Here is a 21,400-nt window from a genome sequence, read left to right as displayed (position 1 = left end):
TGACATGGGCTGGACTGTGGGGTAGTTAGTGTGAGTCTGTGTGGCTACCATAAACAGACAATGTATGGCTAGAGGTGACCTGCCTGCTATACCGGCTGTGTCAGCTAGCGCTGAGTGGTGTTTCTTGCTTGCCGCCAAGCTGTTTATTAGTAGATCATTTGCCTTTAAAGCGCAATGTTTCCTGCAGCTTATTCTACACATATCAATATTACACATAGATACTTAAAGGTATATAATATGCATGGGACATTACATGTAGGTAGTTACATATATATAATACATATGAGACATATGCAGTGCCAGTACTTACATATTCTGTAGGCCGAGAACGTGTGTGTCCTGACACTGTATAAAAACAAACCCATGTGTGCGTGTGTGTGTGTGTGTGTGTAGGTCGTAGATAGATAGAGGATGTCAGTGGAAGGGCATGCATTTCTCATGAGCGCTTAGTATTCAGTGCAAATGACTGAGACCTATAGAGAGGAGTCACTTTGAGAGGGCGGGTGAGAGATAAAGGGGAAGTAGCAGGTTAGAGTAAGAGAGAGAGTGAGGACGTGAGAGGGTGAGAAAGGGGGGGGGGCGGGGAGTGGAGGGAAACAGATCGAGAGAGTGGGGGGAGTGGAGGGAAACAGAATGAGAGGTGGGGGGAGTGTGTATGTGAGACTGTGTGTGTGTGAGAGAGAGAGAGGGAGAGGGAGAGAGAGAGAGAGGCAGAGGGAGGGAGCAGAACGCACAGCTTGCCTCTCCGCAGCGCTACAAGGACAGTGAGCGTTCGTGAGAGAAGAGCACTGAGTTGATGCTCAGCCTCAGATGAGCCTACCTGAACGGCATACAATATGACCTCCACGCTGACCACGGCACATGACTGACCACATGCTCCAGCACCACGGAGAGCGGATCCACTTCATGACGAGCATCCTTCTACAAACTGAGACTGTGTATTTTGGGACCACAGAAGTTTCAAGATATTGTTATTTTTCTTATAGAAAATCCCCAATCCAGGATTATATTGTTCATTTTGGCTCTCTCTTTGAGAAGAAAAGCACATATTCTTTACTGGAACCCTTGTGCTGTGAGATACATGTCTGAATGAGAGTGTGTGCAAGCCTCGTTGAGCCCCAACGTCACAGTGTAGTTGCTTCTTGCCGCTCTGCTTACTGCTAAAGACTTCAGCTATAGTCCTGTTAAGTGGAAGACTGCTGTGATCAAGAGTGGACCATGAGTGAATCCAAGAAGAGCGAGGTGGGCCTGAGGGACAAAGCCATCCTGCACCAGCAGAGGCGGCTGAAGCAGGCCACGCAGTTCACACACAAGGACTCGGCTGACCTGCTGCCCCTTGATGGCCTCAAGAGGCTTGGCACCTCCAAAGACTTGGTGAGTGCCTCCAGAGTCCATTATTTCAAAGCGTGTGGCGAGAATAAATGGATGGAAAGAGGTAAATAGGAGAAGTGGGAATTGATAGAGTCTCAGGGTGTGGTGAGATCATTAGATTAGTAGTATAAAAGGTAGTAGTAAATTTATATTGTCTTTTCCTAGGGCAGTGTGGTTGCAGCATAGTTAAGAAGACATGGCATTACAATAAATATACATAATACAGCATTGTTGAGCAGCCACAAATTCAAACTACCTTCTTTCAGTTTAACATTGACAGCAGGCATGAGATGAAAACTGAAAGCCTGAAAGCTTTGAGAATACTGAATGACAGCATTATCTAAATAGCTGTATATTAGTAGTTTACAGTTAAGCATTGTCGGTATTAGGATTTATTAATCGTGAATTGGGTAAAATGAGGAGTTCATAGCGGTCCTGGATCTACCACTTTACTACTGTACATTACAGTCACACACATGCACATCCTTGTTGGGATGCCTCTCCACACTCTGGGTTTCATCTTCTCTTCAACATGCATCTCTCTCTCTTTCTCTCTCTCTCTCTCTCTCTCTCTCTCTCTCTCTCTCTCTCTCTCTCTCATTACTAGGCATTATTGTCACAATGGTCCAATAATTGCCCTGCTGTCATCTTTTGCTACTGTTTTGATGAGTTGGCCAACATCCAGAAACGCATTCCAAGAAGCCTCTAGAATCAGTGTGTGTGTGTTGGCAGTGTGAGCTGTCAGGGCTTGGGGTGTGTGTGAGATTATAGTGTATATTTATATCGGCCCTCTGTACTCAGAAGGGAAGAGCTGAAGCTGGTCTGCGGTGATTACAACACAGTCTGAATAAATGCACATTCATGCCATGCACACATCCCCTCCCTCATGTCTTTAGGTAGATGCTAACTATTGCAGAGAGCCAGTAGTTTATTCACCTCTCCTTATGCTAATCCTGTTATTTGTATCACTAGTAGCTGAGTAGACAGTGGAGTTAACTGTGTTGCCTCTTTCTGCAGGCCCCCTAGTGGCTGTTCTGTTGGTGGAAATCGAATCTGATACTGTTAATTAATCTGATCAAATAAAACCTTTTGTTTCCCTTTAACTATTATTACCAGGTACGATTAACAAGGGCATTATTTGCTCTCTGTGTGTGAAATGCTGAGCATTGAGCTGCTAGCGAGCAATAAACAATAGACCTCTGAAGTCATGCATCATTCTGTAGTCAGTGCCGTGCCTATATTATCATTCCCTGGTTTAAGCTGGATTTCTCTAAGACAGTAAACATAGGATTTTTGAAAATCACACCAATTGCACTCTATGGTACACAGAAAGGTTCCAAATCTGATAAGTTTTGTCCTACATACATTTTTCCACTGAATGTCACTGGACCCCATGAATTATGAAGTTGTCAAAATATGTATGTTGCTACATCCATGCTAATAGCAAGCTACCGCTCCTGCACACTAAAATGATGTCGCATGAAATTAAGTCTACTACTAAGCATTATTATGTTGGGGTGACAGCAAAGAAGACACAGGAAACATTGCGCTAGATGGTGCAGCCGAGATATCAGGCAGGTCACCTCTAACCATACGTTGTCCATTTATGTAAGTCACACAGACTCACTCTCAGAACTACCCCACAGTCCAGCTCAGAATGTCACAAATAACATGTGTGTGTGCATCTTTGTGCAAACAACAACTTATTGACAATAAACATCTCTCCTATCATAAGCATGCCAGAGAGCCTTCGAGACCTTCGAGAGCCTCCTGAGAGCCTCTTCGCATGGCCAGTGGGGGGACAATATAATATAATAGGAATATAATAACAGCAGCTGCTCCTAAAGTTCTCTACTACTGCCAAAGCAACTTAAATATCAAACTTGACAAAACTTACTGGTTTGTTTTTTTGTGTACGTCTTATGATGCCAATCTAGTGCACAGCAATTTTAGCTCGCAAGTAGCAATATTCATATTTTGGCTCCTTAAAGACCTCAGAATTCAGATGATTTAGTGAAATTCAGTGTAAAAAAATGTATGTAGGATGAAACGTATCAAGGCATGACAGTATCTATTTTTGCCATAGAAAAATCCAGCTTAGGCCCAGAGTTTCTAATATGGGCAAGAAGCCAACTACAGAATGACGACTTCAGTTGTCTGTTCACACCTTTCTACGTAGATAAAACAGATAGAGCTGCAGCTTTCTTAATATAAAAAATAGTGGTCAAAAGTTAAAGCAGTCAAATTGTTAAAAGTAATAGCGACAAGAGCAGTTTTGTTAAGGAATAAATAAAAAAACAACGAATTTACTCCAACAAAGCAACATCCTTTGACTCTGACCAAGAAATGTGGAGGTAGAAGAAGCTGCGATGGTTATTTAGCAACACAGGAACAGCCTTGAAGACAAAGTGCCAGCCATTGTTATCCCCCACCATCTCTCACTGTCTTTCTCTCTCTCTCTGTCAGAACCAATTACTCCCAGACTCAAACATCACACACACGCAGCAGGCACAGCAGCACGCACACGCACCCTAACATACAAGTCAAGGAGGAACAGACACACAGCACGTTACAGGCACGGGTTCTCATCAGTTTCTGTCATCTAAATCTCTGACAAATGACTCTGTGTGTGAGCTGAAGTGTGAGGGCCACTGTGTTGTGTGTATGTAGGCTCCCATGCAGGAGGAGTACACAGATACAGTGGCTTCAAATGCGTTCAGGGCTTCCAATGCATTCTGCTTTACTGCTTCCATTAACGCAGCACGTCACGTGAAGCAGTTCCAGTTATGTAAGGGGCAGATTTGTTTTTTTTGCTCTCCTCTCCAGCCCTGAGGCACTCTGCTCTTGCTTTCTATCTCTCCATCTCTCTCTCTCTCTCTCTCTCTCTCATGCATGCTAGCCTGGTGCTCAGAGACCTGGGCATGAAGAGAGCTAATTCAACCTACCACTCAAGCACAAGATGGTGAGGAGAGGAGATCATCAAACTACTTAGTGTGTTCTAGCACAGTTCAACATGGCTCCCAGTGTAGGTGCCAAACTAGTAATAGAGAGCATCTTTCAGAAAGATCTCAGAAAGATGCTGGCAGGCTTTCCGAGCATGTGAGAGTCCTAGCAAGGGTATTAAGAAGTATGAACCTTTCGTTTCCTGGACTTTTTTTCATGTAGGTTTCAAGCAACTAAAGTTGCATGGAAGTTTCACCATGTAAAGACAGCCAAAACTTGGTCCTCACATAGAAAGCACAGCAGAAATGATTCTACTGTTATTTCAGCACTGTATGGCAGCTCACAGAAACCCCCTGCAGAATTGCAAAGCACAGACATGTGCCACTGGTAGGGTCAGACTCACAGCTCATCCAACTGACTATGGTCCACCAGATGAGGTCAGTTTATTGCCTGAAAATGCACTTCTTTTACTTTTATTCTTAGTTCAAAGAAGTTTCTTCGGCTATATAAGTATGGATAGTGCTTTTAACACTGCTTTTTATTTTGGTCATCTAAGTGAAATTCAAGTGGACAAAGGCCACATATAAAGGCTCAGCAAAGTCCTGAGGGAATGAGCAAATGTGTTCTGGGTTTAAGCACAGTGTGGTTGCATTGATCTTGGCCTGCCGTTGGCAGAACCTGTGAAGTGCATTAGCCCCCAGCGCTAGGGCTAATTAGAGCTGGCTGATGAGCTGCTGGGAGCCTGTTTTTTGTCTCTTTTTCTCCCTCTCCCTCCCTATCCCTTAGTCCCCCACTGCTACGTACACCACCAGGAGAGAGAAAGGGCTAAAAATACTACCTGAGTGTGGAAAACAAACAGTGAAGCAGGCTGAGAGATGGACAGATGGAGACAATTCCCTCCATAAGTATTGGGACAGTGAAGTCAAAATGACAAATAACTAAGCACATAATACAGAGATGTGAATGTATCAAGCCTGTGGAAACTTTTAATGTCATTGTGGCAATGCCATCTTTAACCGTCATTGTAGATAAATGAGCTTGCTCCGGCGCCTGATGCATTACTGTAGATTTTATCAGCTTCCAGATGGCATTGATTTATCTATAGCTGGTCATTCGTCTACTTTCAACCAAAGTTCCTCTCCATCACAAGTCTGGACATTGCTGACAATATACACCAATAATTTATTTTTCTTCAGAAGAAGAAATTTAATTTCTTCTCAGATTTTTCCAAATTACTGGCTCTTCTTCTATAGAGATACAGTACCTATAACAATAATTCATCTCCATGTTTTATTATCACAGAATATTGAATCACAGTGGAATTAATTTGGGTTTGATTAACAGGACAGACTGGTGTAAAAGTGAAAACGGATCTATGCAAAGTGCTTTAAATACATTACAAATGAAAACACAAGGTATCTCATTGCAAGTTTGGGAGCAATCACATCCTTGAGTCTGTGTGGTTAGGTATCAGCTTTTGGTACATTTGGACATTGGCATTTTTCTCTATGCCTCTTTGCAAAACTGCTCAAGCTCCGTCAGGTTGCGTGGGATCACAAGTGAACAGCTTTTTTCAAGTCCAGCCACAAATTCTCTATTGGATTGAGACCTTGACTCTGACTCAGTCACTCCTGGACATTAACATTATTGGTTTTAAGCTATTCCTGACAACTTGCAGGCTTGGGCTTATTGTCAAGCTGGGAGACAAATCTCCTCCCAAGGCTAAAGTTTCTTGCAGACTACATTAGGTTTTCCTCCAGGATTTCCCTATAATTTGCTGCATATATTCTACCCTCGACCCTCACAAGCCTTTAAGGGCCTCCTGCACACAAGCATTTCCCACAGTGTGGTGCTGCCACCACCATGCTTCACAGTGGGGGTGATGTGTTTATGATGATATGACGTGTGTTTGTGGTGATCAGATCAAAGAACCTTCTTCCAGCTGACTTTAGATGCCTTCTAGCAAACTGTGGCAGAGAGGTCATGTGAGTTTTATTTAACAATGGCTTTCTTTTTGCTGCTGTCCCATAAATCTGCGACTGGTGAAACATTCGGGCAACAATTGTTGTATGCAGTCTCTCCAATCTCAGCCACTGAGGATTGGTGGCCTCCCTCACTAGTCTTTTTCTTGCACACCAACTCTTTTTGTGAATGGCCTGTTTACAGCTGTGCTGTACTCTTTCCAATTCTTACAGTTTGAGTTAACTGTACTCTTAGGGATATTCAGTGACTTGAAATTCGTTCTTGTATCCATCTCTTGACTTGTGCTTTTCAATTATCTTGTCACAGAGTATTCTTTTTTCTTCATGGTGTAGGTTATGATACTGACTCACAATAAATTGGACCTTCAAGTAGGTGTTTTATACAAAAGTCACTTGGAGCCCCTTGACTGCACTGATGGTGATTTTTATTTAATAAACTATAAATAACTAAGATTTTTAGGCATATGACCACTTAAAATAAAAAAAAATCATAAAAATTGTGGAGGGTGTTGCCAAATTGAGTCAGTGGTCTGAACACATACTATGAAAAAGCAGTGATGTTTCTATTGTCTTCAATCATAAAAGTTAGCCTATGCTATTCCAAAATGAATGGAGGGCAGTATTGGAACATCATCTGCAGAAGAAAGAGGGAGAGAGAGAAAAAAAGAGAATAAGACATTAGGCATTTGAGAATAAGCAGAGAATAAGAGACAGATAAAGACATAAAAAAATGGATGAGACAGAGAGATAGAGCAGTTGGTTTAGCATGCTGTGAGTGACAGGAAGTCTGCACTGTGGCAGGGAGATCAGGAGGGCAGAGGAGGCATTAGACTGGGTCACATGGTCCTCAACCAGGGAGACGAGCCTGTTGCAGTCTGATAATTAGCTTTTAGTCTGCAGTCTCACAGAGAGAGAGAGAAAGAGGGAGAGAGAGAGAGAGAGAGAGAGAGAGAGAGAGAGAGAGAGAGAGAGAGAGAGAGAGAGAGAGAGAGAGAGCGATGGACAGCCCTTAGGCTGATTGGGGCTAGTCAGCTGGAACAGTGTGGTGCGGTACACAGTTCACATCAGGATCCACATTAACGGTGCAGGGCACGCAAGAGGACACCCTCCCACACACACCCAAACACACACACAAACTGTACATCACCGATAATGACATGAGGATATTGAGTCTCATTATGTGCAGTGTGAATCATTAGGTACAGTAGCAGGTCACATTTGGAAAATAATACAATGAAGGCAACTTTCCAATAAATGAACAGTGTTTCACCAACAACCTCCTCTTTCATTGTAAACTGGGCAGTCCTAATATTGGGTACTGATTAGGTCAGCAGTACTCTCACCAATCTCATGGCTGATGTGGTTTGATGTGGTTTGACGTGATGTGGTCTGTTTCTCTCAGAGTCAGGAAAACTTACTAACAAAAGAAAGCTAACAACCGAGAGAAAGCTAACAACCAAGTGGAGGATAACCTAGAAAGCATATCTTAGCTATCGAGCTAGATCATCTGTCTGTCTGTCTGCTGTTTGTCCATCCATTCATTCTTTCATTCATTTGTTAATTGTAATTGTTTATTCATCTGTTTCTTCATCCATCTGTATGTTCATCCATTTGTCCAGCTGTCCATTCGTTCAACTGACCATGCCAGCATTCCCTGGAATGAAAGTGAATAAGAGCTCAACCTTCTTTAAAATATAAAAGCTGTATAATGTTCATATCGAGTTGTGGACACAGTGGTGTAGCATGCTGGGTGTGTTGGACTGAGGGATGTCAATATATGCGCTCATCAGAATATTAGGACCATGCACAGATCAGTTCTCAGATGGGTCTGATCAGTGGCTTTTAAGCCACTTTTTATCATATTTCTATTTAGTTTTTTATTAAAACTTGCTAGATGTAGCAATCAATTTTAATACTATGCAAATGTTTTAATATTCTCACATTTAGTAAATGCATCTTTGGCAGTAATCATAGCCTTGAGTCTGTGTGGATAGGAATCAGCTTTGTACATTTTTCTCCACGCCTCTTCACAAAACTGCTCGCGTGGGGACCATGAGTGAACAACCTGTTTTCAAGTCCAGCCACAAATTCTCTGCTAGACTGAGATCTGAACTCTGACTTGGCCACTTCTGGACTTTAACAGTGTTGTTTTACGCCATTCCTGTGTAGCTTAGGCTGCATGCTTGGGCTTATTGTCATGCTGGAAGACAAATCTCCTTCTAAGGCTGAAGTTTCTTGCAGACTACATTAAGTTTCCCTCCAGGATTTCCCTGTAATTTGCTGCATATATTCTACCCTCGACCCTCACAAGCCTTTCAGGGTCTCCTCCCGCAATGTGATGCTGCCATCATCACGATTAAAAATGATTTTCATGGTGAATTACCATTCAATCCAAGACTAGATTTAATTCAAGTCTAGAAAACTGGCCTATAGAGTATTATGGTGGAAACTGAGCCTGGTCCCAGAGCCTGAGCCTGGCACTGCCACTGTGTGTGGTCAGGCTGGGAATATTGCTCCATACTGAACATTGTTTTATGTGGATTTTTACTACAGCTCTGTGTGATTGACACTCCCTCCCCTCATGTAAGCCAAACATGCTCTTTGCCAGAACACTGTGTATTCATGTTGATTGATCGGGACAGAGATTCTTTTATTCAAAGCAGGAAGGGCCAATTACTGTCCCCTCGGCTCCGCCATCAACACATTTCCTATTCATAGCGCAATGCAAATGAGCAATGACACAGCAGTGAATAATTCATGAGGCTCTTATCTGAGTGGCCAGTCCACATTTTAAAAAAGGAATTCCAAAATTGCCCCTGTAAGGGGAGAGCGAGAACGCTTCAATAGATCCAAAGACAATTTATGAATTTATTAAAGTGTTCCATTGCATCGGCCGCAAATGGCCACTTACAAATCAGCGCTTCTTAAAAGCTGCTAATGGATCACTGCAGTCCCATTAGAGAGCAAAAGTGACTTAATCTCTAATTCAATTTGCTCATATTCGAAGTTTTAAAATCATTTTCAGGCTTCCGAAGATGTGCTATCTGCATTTTCTCATCTTTAAAGTTTAAACACCCTCGCTATTAAACTGAATTAAGCTGAACTCGGAAGGAGAAAACTCTCAGTCAATTTAATGCTGGTGATTTCACCAGACATCTGAGGCTACAATATCAGTCTGATACTAAAAATGACAGATTACTGCTAAAAAGCCTTTTTTGTTTGATGCCGCAGAAGAATTAGTTTCGGTTCTCTAAAACCCTTCTAATGGATGCTTCTTTGAAGAGCCACTTTTGTAAATGAGATGTGTGAGTGTTAAATTTTAAAGAACCAGCACACAATGTAAATGTTTTATTGCTTTTTGTATGGCATCGCTCAAGGAACCCTATGTGAACCCTAAGTTCAAGTTGGGAAGAAGAAATTTTTCAGGGGAAGAAAAAAGATTTTGATAAAATGCAATGTAACAGTAATTGTACTCCAAGTAATTGAGGCCCATTTCAATAGATCCATTTATCATGAAATGGTGGAAAAAAGTTATGAGGTTTTGATCTGACAATAGCACCACAAACAGCATTTATACACAACAACCTTCTTCATCTTTTATTAAAGTAATAAGATTTAATGACAGGCCTGAAGCAATGATCATGGATCTTCAGAGAGAGCGTGAGAGAGAGAGAGAGAGAGAGAGAGAGGCCCCTGCTGTGAGCCTCCATCTGCTCTCCTTTTCCTATCCAGGCACAACCAACAGTGAGGTGAATCCTGGGTAATGAAGTTCTCTTTTTCTTTGAGTTACCACATTGTAACACATTGTACACATTGAACACCGTTGGTCAAATTACAAGTTTTGTTAATTTTCTAAGTAAAAATAAGTTAAGTCATCCTCTACACAGAACAAACTTAAATAAGACATTTTTTGCAAATTTGTTGAGTTTGAAACAAATAAACAGTGATTGTGCAGTAAAATGTTCCTGCTCATTCATTCCTGCTCAGCACTCCCCAAGTCCCCGTCACCCATTAGGATAAGCAGCTTAAATGATGAGTGAGTGAGTAAGTGTGTTCTCTGGAGAGAATGTGTAACTTATTTTTTGCTTAAAACATAAAAATCAACAAAACCTGTCATTTGACCAGGGCACCCAAACTTTGGCATACGACTGTAAACTCTTTGGACTTCCTTTTTGTCCTGGCTTCACTTAAACAGCTTTACTTTGAATTAACTTGATTCAAGTGTGTACATCAGTTCCACATGAATGTATTACATTACATCAATACAATTATTGCCAAAAGTTAAATGAGCGACAGTCACGGTGTTGATGTAATATATTTCATTAATGTAGAATCAGTGTATACATTTAAGTCAAGTAACATTTGTTGTGCAGTGTTATCTGCTTTATCATTGTTCTCTGATTGTTCTTTAGCTCACTTTAGACAGCCACAGGCAGACTGCAGCTCCTTGGGAGTACAGATGAAGTGGGAAACAGAAAAAAAGATAATCACAGCTGCCAGCAATGAAACTCTTCTCTGCCTTCTTTATTAACATATTTTTTTCAAAACTAATTCACATGGAGACTTGTTGGGTTTTAATTATCTCTCTGTGTGTTTCTATGCACTCTTGTACACACCCAGACACACAAAGAACTCTGCTGGTTATTAAAAACTGAAATGCAGTTTTCATCACAGTTTGATTAACGTGATGGGATTTGAGAAAACCAGCCAATAGACAAAAGCAAACAAAGGCCGACCTTTCCCATATCTGCGGCAGGATATGACAGGCGTAACATTAATTGCACTGCAAATCATTAGCCAATACACAAAGTTTGCAACTACAGTATGTACAATAGCAGTGAAAGGGCATTAAATATTTACATTCTATGTATGACAGCTTTGAACCCCCATGGACAGCTACGGGTCACTTGCCTTTACAGTCTCTGTGTGATTTCACAGGCCTTTGCTCCATGCCACATGCTGTGCATCTTGTATGCATTCATTATTAACTACACATTCTTTATAAGCAAAGATCATATGTCGTATGCAGGATGTGTAAAACTATATGCTTTACTATATCCTAATTATTGAGTTCAAGTGTTCCAGACAAACCCATTGCTAATAGGTGTATAACATGCAGTAGAGTGGGCTGCATTGAAGAGTAATATCAATACTACGCATACAAAGACATTTAGACAACTATGTCCCTCTAACTTTGTGGAAGCAGTTTGGGGAAGGCCCTTATTAACTCCCTTGTTAACGCCATTGTCCAACAAGCTCATTTAAGTGTAATGGTCAACTGTCCACATACTTTTGGTCATATTTGAAAAGGATAGTCAGTGGTGACTAAGGGGTCTATATCATCAAAAAACAAATCTCCCTTGCTTTTTCAAAATAAAAGAGCTTTACACATGATGCAAGCATTGTTAAACACTGTATTGAATCATAATTCATCATAGTGATGTCACAACCATGGCTAAATTTACAAATGACTATCTATTCAGTATACAGCAATTTAGCCATGCATTTACCCTGAAGTGATGAAAAGTGCTGTTGCTGCAGACTGTAGAAATTCTATTGGAGTGGAAGATGCGGATCTTAATATCTTAATATCATGGGAAAACAACATTTCTTCACTTTTTTAAATAAGATTTTGGTGTAAAAATTAAAGTTTCAAAACATACCATCATTTCCTCATCATATCATCATTATATATATATAAAAGGAAAGAAGAAAGAAAGAAAAACAGCCTACTTATTTCTGATGAATAAAGAGATTTGTGAAAATGGTAACGTAAATAAAACTTAGCCATAGGAAAAATAATAAAATACAACAGAAATGTAGAATATGGGTTCTTAAAAGAAGGAGTTTAAGTTAGGGAATTTTCAGTCTGAAAAGTTAACAATTTGTCCTGTACATTTCTACCTGGGCTGATATTTGGAATAACACAGAGCAGCCAATCAGAGCAGAGGTCATTTACATATAACAGTCTTAAAGGCACAGTCATTAAAAAAACCTATTTAATAAGATAAAGGCAGGGATATGGTTATGTAAAAAATAAACTGTGACTGTTTTTGCTACATAGACATCAAAACTGGACTTTGAAGGAAAAATATAAAATATAAGAAAAATGTAGAAGATGGGACCTTTAAATATCCCCTATGTGTAGCCCCAGTTTTCCTGTGCTAGTGGTGGTGACATGAATACAGTTTGTTAGTAAGTTATGCATAGCGAGGTGACCTGTGTATATGAATCGTGATGTAGAGGTGCAGATATCAATCAAAGAAGAAATCATACTGCTGCTTTTTGTACCTGTGTGTAGTAAGACAGCCAGCTGTTCAGCCATGGCAGCGCATAAGATTAAAGTATTACCTTGACAATGATGAACAACAGGAGGTTGTGGAAACCCTCTTTTTTCTTCCTCTCCATCCCTCATTCCCTCCAGCTCTGTTCATATTCAAAACATGTCTAATTGGCAGGGGCTTACAGCGCTGCCCAGGCATTTCAAATCAGTGTGCGGCACTGCAGAACGACGTGATTGTTCAAAGCCTGCAAAGCACAAACAGCGGCGTGGCATGCAGTGTTTCAGCCTCCACATGTGCCCCCACCACCGCCTCAGTGTTCGCTCTCTCTGACTCTGAAAGGCCATAGGTGCACTGCTCATATGTGCTGCCTGCCTGGGAAGCACATGCTCTGAGAATGCTTTGGCTGATTCACAAGAGGTCACATATCATACTTATCTTGCATATATACAGAGAGCACACTTCCCCACATTGGGCCCTCATATCAAATGTGTACATTGGTTTTACATGAAAAAATATACTACTTCATCACAATTACTGCCGTTCATTTTTTTTACTTTCGGCAACAGCTGTGTTGATATAATGTATCTTATTCATTTGGAGCTGATGTACACATTTGAATCTTCAAAATCCAAACTTGTTTTTCAGTTACATCTTTCAAAATTCTGAAGCATAACTGCAAAATTGAAAAGCACACAGAACTGAAATGTTCTACTGAATATTTCAAATTGAGCACTGACCAAATAAAAACTTCGACTTTAAGCTTTTTTTTTCACATTTTGAAGAAAAGGCTGTTCAGCTCCCATCTATGGCAGCTTGGAAGCTCATCTTTGAGTGCAGCTGTTCAGCCCCAGCTGTGAGTCATGATCATATGGCCTCAATTCATGATTTTACAGCATCTGCTTCACTATCAACAGATGGCGGATGGCACAAAACGTGATATGGCTCTATATATAACACAGGACACAGGTGGATGTCATTAATGTCTCTGCAGTCTAGCACAGTGGTTGCTGATTTTATTTTTTGGCAGAGTGCCATGTTGAATGTCAGGATACCTTTGAGGGTCATTTTATCACTGCAGAGGGCAAATGAGCTTTTCTGTACATGTTTTCTCTCTGACTTCAAACATGTGGAGCAGATCTCTTGTGGTTCAGTGTCAGTCTAATACTGAGGCAATCTAACACTGATTGATTTTGTAAAATGGCTTTTGCAAGAATCTACATGAAGATTAGAACAGGAAATAAGAATCATGCTGTTGTGTTTGATAGAATATGGACATAGGTTTCATTACTGGACTCAGCAGGACTCCCTTTTTAATTTGAATACTTGAATTAGATGTATATGATTCATGCTTGTGATTTCATTTATATAACTTTCCAAAAATTACACTGGTTTGTATGTATGTGCAAGATGCATTTCTCCATCAATAGAGTATATCACAACCAGTCATATTCTACATATCATCACTGTCCAACTAGTCCACCAGAATAGTCCACCAACCAAAAATATCCAGACAACAGCGTCCTGTGACCACTGCTGAAGGACTAGAGGATGATCAACACAAACTGTGCAGCAGCAGATGAGCTATTGTCTCTGACTTTACATCTACAAGGTGGACTGACAAGGTAGGAGTGTCTACTAGTGTGGACAGTGAGTGGACACAGTGTTTAAAAACTTCTGCAGCACTGCTGTGTCTGATCCACTCAGACCAGTCCATGGGGGTCCTGACCACTGAAGAACAAGGTAAAAGGGGGCTAACAAAGTATCCAGAGAAACAGATGGACTACAGTCTGTAATTGTAGAACTATAAAGTGCACCTATATAGTAAGTGGAGCTGATAAAATGGACAATAAGCATAGAAACATGTTATGCCTGATCAGTGTATATATATATATATATATATATATATATATATATATATATATATATATATATATATATATATATATATAAATGTTTTTTCACTAATATTTTTACAATCTCTACCTTTCACAATCCAAGTAATCCCAAATACAAATTTACAATCATCAGTCCACAAAACCTCACTCCACATTTCAGATGTAGTTTCTGTTTTCTAGTGCAAATGTCCTCCTTTTTAAACTGTTTTCTTTTCTCGGAAAGGGCTTCTCAACAGCTACACATTCTTTCAGACTCATAGTATTGATTTTTTTTAAATCTGAGGCAAGAATGGAGCTTGATTTTCTCCACTCTCTCACAGATGAAAGCTTTAAATACTGCTTATCTGATGGTGACAGTTATTGGTGGTCTACCAGGTCTTGCATGGTTGTAAGGAGTCCTGTTTTCTCTGTATCTTTAATAATGTTTTGAACTCTACTCTGTTCCTCTATTTTGCTTTGACTGTCCCTTTCCCTAAACAAGTGGATTATCTTCTATCTAATCTTCTCTCAAAAAAAGAAAAATAAAGAAAAACTTTAAGACTGCTTATATTCTGCAAAGCCAAGTTAATCACTTGTCCTTAATCCAATCAAGCATGAATTTCACTTAGAAAGCAGAAAATAAAAATGCCCCAAGAACAGAGCAGAAACTAAAAACAGCTGCAGTTGAGGCCTGGCAAAGCATCACCAGGGAAGAAATCTGGTGTCTGGTGATGTCTGTGGGTTTCCGGCTGTCACTGACTGCAAAGGATCTGCAACCAAGTCCAATTCATGCAATTTATTTAGGTCTAAAGGATTTGCAACCAATTTAATTTACAGTTAAGCTAGTTTGTCCATTTATTTTTGGGCCCCTCAGTGAAAGTCTGCACTTTGGCCTTATATTCATTATTTAATTTAACGTCCATTATGCTGTGGTAGACAGCTAACATAACAACATTGTCCATGTCCAAACATTTATGGACCTGACTGTGCATGGATCATTCTAGTGGATTGATTTAAAGTCAGAACTGAAAACACATTTCAGGCATTTAACTGACTTGGACTTCGTGGCACATTTACTTAAAAGCAATGAGATCTAACTGCTCATCTAACTGGTCATGAAGGACAGGGATGCAGTCTCACTTCCTGCTCTAAAATACAGGGGTGTGGCTAAAATAAGGCTCCGCCTGTGGACTAAAACAAAAATAGCTTGCTGCATACTGTATACTGCATTAGTATATACTCAGTACTGCACACTTGTCTTCATCAGTAATGTGCAGTACAGTATTCAGTATACAACACAAGCTGTGTGTCTACAGGGCAGGAGTGCGACTAGACTGCCAACAGCAGACACTGAGCCAGTCAGACCACCTCAGGACCCGCCCCATTTTTCTCAGTTCCGTTGCTTCCGTTGCTAGCCACTTTTCGGGGTGTATGGGCCTGTATGACTTTTAAAATACACCCCATACCATGACAGAGGACAGGATGTTGTTATTACCCATTTCCAAAGCCACAAATAAACTTTAAAAATGTCAGTTTTGGATTGGTCTGTGTGGTAAACCTGTGTGGTTGACTAACACACCTGTTTTCGTCTGTTTGCAGGCCATTTTATTTTCATTACATTAGTAGTTGGTAAAATGAGTTAGTCTGACTGAATAAAAACAGTGTGACTCCACACATGAGCCTGAAAAGCCGATACTGAGCGGATTGTTTGATTGAGACCAACTGAGTTACATTTTAAGTATATTATGTACATTTCATAGTAAGTCAGTTAACTTTATTAAATAGACAAAATAAGCAAAACCACTTCAAGACCAGCAGAGAGCTGGGGGGCTTCCGTGTGGCTGTGAGTGCAGCAGCATTTGGACAAATGTCTTTTATTTTATAATTAATAATGTATTGAAAGTCTGAATCCGGAGCTATTAAAATATCCAGGTGGTTATGTCAGTGCTTACATCATGGATGTAATGCGTTGCATTTTGGGCCGCGTACTGGAATATTCCAGTTATCCGTCATCTGGGTATCTTTGGAGTACTGGAGAAATTTATGTTGGTCACATACTGCATACTACATACTACTTTTGGACACAGCAGTACACCAGCAGCATGTATTAGGCTGTTTTGAACATGGCCTATGCTTTTCAGTAGTGACATGGAAGCGTAGGAGAGCATTTTGCTAGTATAGCTTTTTTTTATTTAAAAATAAACTCATGATAAATCTACATTTTTTAACTTCACTTTCAAAGAAGTAAAAAAAGTCATTTAAAAAACATAGGAAAAAAGAACTATTCTCAAAAGGTGATATTTAGGGGTTAGAGTTTGGAACAGTCACCTGCCAATAGAAAGCACCACACAAATGACGATTTTGTATATATTTAGCTTTTTACTATCTCTATCTCTGTCTTCATGTATATATACATATATTATTATATTATTCTAATGTTACTCTGAACAGATGTGAGTTAGAAACAGCAGCAAAGCAGCAGTATCTCTTGTGATTTTTAGAAGCTGAAGTGGCCTTTAATGCTGACTAAGCTAGAGGAGGAGAGCAGGAGATGTAGGTAGAAGATAATGGCAGCAGCTTACTGCCACACCACTCTACCACTCTGCTGCAGAGATACGGAGCCTCCTGTAGCTCTCCAGTAGTAATAGATGCAGGTTATATCCAAGAGATCAAAAAAAGGTTCAGTATGTGCAGGACTAATCTATCTGCGTCCTAAAAGCCAGACCACACTGAGTGATGTAATATGAACAAAGTCTACCCTTTACAACTTATGATAGACATCAAGCTCCTGTAATTCTTTCTCTCATTAACTTTTAATAATACAGCTTTTACCCATCATTAAAGATACAAACATAGCTTCAAGAAATGGAAGCTTTAAAAGGCACTGTTCAGATATAGATTCTCATTGACTCATTAAACCCTTTGGTTTATGTTCACGTATTAATATGTATATTTAACTACCATGAATTGTATGATGAATTATTCAGTAAGTACTAATATAATAATGTGAAAGTTATGTAGTTAGCCACATATGGGCCTTTAGATTTTAAAGGTTTCGCATATTGAAAAAAAAAAAGAAAACAGAAAGAAAAAATGGGCTGGAGCTTTTTTTACATTGTAAAATGCATGTACAGTGTTATATTTGAGTCAGTAATATATATATATATATATATATATTATATATTAACACCTTATATGCAAAGGTGTGGTAGAAATCTCATTTTGTTTATTATAGTGGTCACAGCTGAGGAGGAAGATGATAAAGGTCTGATGTGGTCTGAGGCTGATCCACCTATAGCCAAGGGGGCATCATACTCCATCATGGTGGACGAGTGGTCAGTGGCACTTAAATGGTCTTTACATTAACAGAGAAATTCAACAAAACAACAGCAATTTCCGCATATAAGGAGGCAACCACATTCAACTTAAGCTGTGTTTTGCAGGCTTAATTTAGATGCAGTGAAAATGTACATAAAGAATATTTAGCTAAACTAAGTTGAGAAAATTAAAAACAAAAACTAGGCAGAAAGTTGACTTAATATTTAATGTTGACCTGACTTGTAATTTTTTAGTGTGCCATCGTAGTTTCATAAGGTGCATGCATGTTGAGCACATCGTCACTGTCGAAGGTGTTTGTGGTGGCATCATTCGCGACCTCCCAGAATTACAAGTGAACATTTTAGTGACTCTCATCTTAGTCAGCGTTCTTCTCAAAGAACGAGCCTTTCGCTGCCACTGGCCGTAACTGCTTTGCTTCACAATGCTGGAGCTCAGAACAAAGGCTGAAAGTTAATGATGTCCCTGGAGAGTGAAAGACAGCAGGTTAAGAGAGAGGCTTTCATGATAGCAACATAAAAGCAGTGCTTTTTTTTTTTTAGCAGTAATTAAGGTTCTCAAAGGGTCTCAGGTGTCTTATCATTGTCCAGCCCTATCAGTGAGATTGACCTCTTTGGTCCTGAAGACCTTCTGGCCTCTTCACAAGTCCGTATTTTTTTCTCTCTAAACAAACATACTCTTCACTGTTGCTGTGCCACATACATTTTTTTGTTTCTGTTTGTTTATTTATTTATTTGTTTGTTTGTTTGTTTTGCCTTTTTGGTTTGCTTGGACTTATATGGAGATGGTTGATGATGGGTCTCATTGGTACTTGTGGTTTGCCTCAATGACAGTAAGTGCTTTTGTAATCAGTAGCACTATTTAGTGGGTTGGTGGCTAGAATGTTATGAGCACACTAAAGAAGGCTGTGTGCCCAAATTTGCCTGTGCTTAACCTATGTTTCTTGTGCCATCTGAAATCTTTCTACTCTTTAACTTTCTTTTTTTGGATCTAGCACTTTATAAGTCCTTTTCACAAGGAGGGTAGTCTGTTAACCTTTTTCCATACACATATTGATAAAATCCATATGGTGTTATATTATTTGAATAGAATCATTTTCATCTTATAAGGTTTTAAAATTATGAATAATAAATATATCATGACACAAATTGGAGGATCCATTTGAAAACACAGGCAGATACAGAGGCAGATAAATAGACGTCAGTTCTCTTTGTGCAGTGTTGATGGAAGATAACTGGTGAGATGTGTTGTTAAGAAATTGGATCTTTCTGTGAGTCATGTATGTACAATGGTATCATTATCTATAGAAAGGTCCTAATAAAGATTTTAGAGAGTTTGCACCGACCACTGACCACTTCCACCCCACCCGCACTATGGACTCCAGTGCGAGTAGCCCACCCCACAGTTTACATCACTGGGTCAGGCCATGGCCACAAATCAGGCAAAATCAAGGAGAGGAAATAGGAAAGGAAGTTTCATTCAGCTATTAGGACTATTCAGAACTGTCCTCTCCAATTGTGTGCAAAAGTTTGGGCATCCCAGTCAAGTTATGTTGTATTGATTTGTTAAAGCGTGTTAACACATCCTCTACAGAGATCACAGTTTTGGACATCACCGCTGCTGGGACAAAAACGTGTATCTCCATTTTTGTTGTTTTTCATATTCTGATATAATTTGAAAATAACAGCTGCTCTTTACATTGTGTTACTATTTAATGAAGAATGGACCAACAGAACGGGTCCAAAAAGTACTGTTTCATTAACTTCCATTCAAAATTAATTGTTTTTTTCATCTGCTGTAAATTTACCACTTTAGAAACACAAGGCTTACTGTTACTATTACTGTTTATTTGCTGAATTTAATAGATTGCGGAAAAAAATTACAGAAAATGTGGCCTGTGTAAAGGTTATGGCACATTTACTATTTTATGTATTATTTTTTCCAATTTGTTAAACTCAGCAAAGAAATAGAAACTGCACTAAACTTTGCGGAAAAATGCCACGTATTAAGTGTATTCACTTCGCGTAATTTGACGAGGGATTTTCAAACCTTTGCATACAATTGTAAGACCAATGCTTCTAGTAGTAACAATACAGCATCACGTCATCTTTCTGTCTTTTTTCCCTTTTTAGCAACCACACAGCATCGTGCAGCGGCGCCTCCTGGAGGGCAACATCCCACGGCTGCGCGGGGAGTCCCGGGACGCCATGGCCCGCGTCCGCTCGCCCCTTGCTGACAGCAAAGAGGCAGGCGAGACGGAGGAGAGGAGCGAGAGCACAGTGGACGACTCCACTGAGGAGAGGGAATCACCAGAGGAGAGCGAAAGGAGCCTGAGGTCTGAGGAAGAGGAGGAGGGGGAGGAGGAGGAAGATGGAGACAGCAGTGATGCTGGGGGGAAGGCAGAGCTCAAGCAGAAACGAGGAGAAACTGAGACAGAGAAGGCTAGAACGGAGGAGCGAGAGAGAGCGCTCAACCTGTCAGCCCTGCTGGTGCAGTGTAAGGTATGAAGTGAATGATGAGTGGCTCTTTCAGTCACACCAGTGCTGCAAAACTCATTTCTCTTTTGCAAACTCATTTCAGCCCACTCTCTGATGCTTTCTCCGCTCCTTTCAGACATAAAACACGCTCATAATGGAGCTGATAATAAGATGCCGTGATGAGACAATCACATTCAAGGCCCTATGATAGTTCCCTATGACTCATGAGTCTCCATTCACCGTCTTGGAGATATGCAATCTGTTCATATGGGGTTTTAAAGGTCTGTATCCCTAAGACGGCCAAATCTGATGATGCCCACAAAAGCTGTACTGAGAGAATCTTTTGCAAGTGAACAACAAAGCTGGTGGACTTGAGCACTGGACTTTAATGTGCAGAGTGATTGACCTGCACCTACACTCACTGAGTAGTTCATTATCAAGTAACAAGGTCCTAATGACAAATCCATTTGGACATAACAGGCTGACATCCAAGAGTCTCATCCCATGCCAGTCAATTGGAAACCATGCAGTGCTGTATCAATTGTATAATAATCATAAGCTCCTTTATGTATGCTGCCTGTCAAAAGTTTGGGGACACCTAACCTTTCAAAACATTTCTAACAGATATTGGCATGATCTCTTTGTCCGTCCATTATAATGGCATATATTAACCCTTAAAATTAAGGGTTGATCTGCTGAAAACAGATCATTAGAGCCATTAGGATGCAAACCTGAGGGTTTGCTTTCTAATGGGAACTGGCTCAATGGTTACAATTAGAGATCACTAGTTTCCTATAGAACACCCTCAGATCCCATTAGGAAACAATCAGATGGATCTGTAATTAGTCTCAAACACCCATTGAATCATCAGAACCCTTCACATTGTGATATCAACCCATCACAAAAGCACAGAATACAGTTGTATGTTCATGAAATGCTTTTGCATGTTAGTTTCAGGTTATGTGTTCTCTAGCCTTTATTGTGCTGGGTTTGTTTTGCTGTGGACTCTTATTGTGGAGGGCAGGACTAAGTACCAGCCAGGGTTTGTGTGTTTGTGAATGTGTGTGAACTGAGGGTACAAGAGACAAGTTTGCGTGAGCTGAGGCACGGTGAGTGAAATGAGTGAAATGAAA

The 21,400-nt window shown here is 40.2% G+C and overlaps 1 protein-coding gene across 1 annotated transcript in view; it reads left to right on the top strand.

The window, feature by feature from the left end:
• Nucleotides 1–660: 660 nt before the first annotated feature.
• nrip2 (nuclear receptor interacting protein 2) overlaps nt 661–21,400 on the top strand; it is a 36,342-nt gene continuing 15,602 nt past the window's right edge. The window contains exons 1-2 of the mRNA XM_036576678.1: nt 661–1,374; nt 19,923–20,291. Coding sequence (XP_036432571.1) covers nt 1,219–1,374; nt 19,923–20,291 — 525 coding nt within the window. The 5' untranslated portion in view covers nt 661–1,218. The remainder of the gene's footprint in view (nt 1,375–19,922; nt 20,292–21,400) is intronic.

Source organism: Colossoma macropomum, unplaced genomic scaffold (genome assembly GCF_904425465.1).
Source record: "Colossoma macropomum unplaced genomic scaffold, Colossoma_macropomum, whole genome shotgun sequence".
Lineage (NCBI taxonomy): Eukaryota > Metazoa > Chordata > Actinopteri > Characiformes > Serrasalmidae > Colossoma > Colossoma macropomum.
Note: the sequence above shows the minus strand (reverse complement) of the source record. Positions and strands in the feature narration are given on the sequence as shown.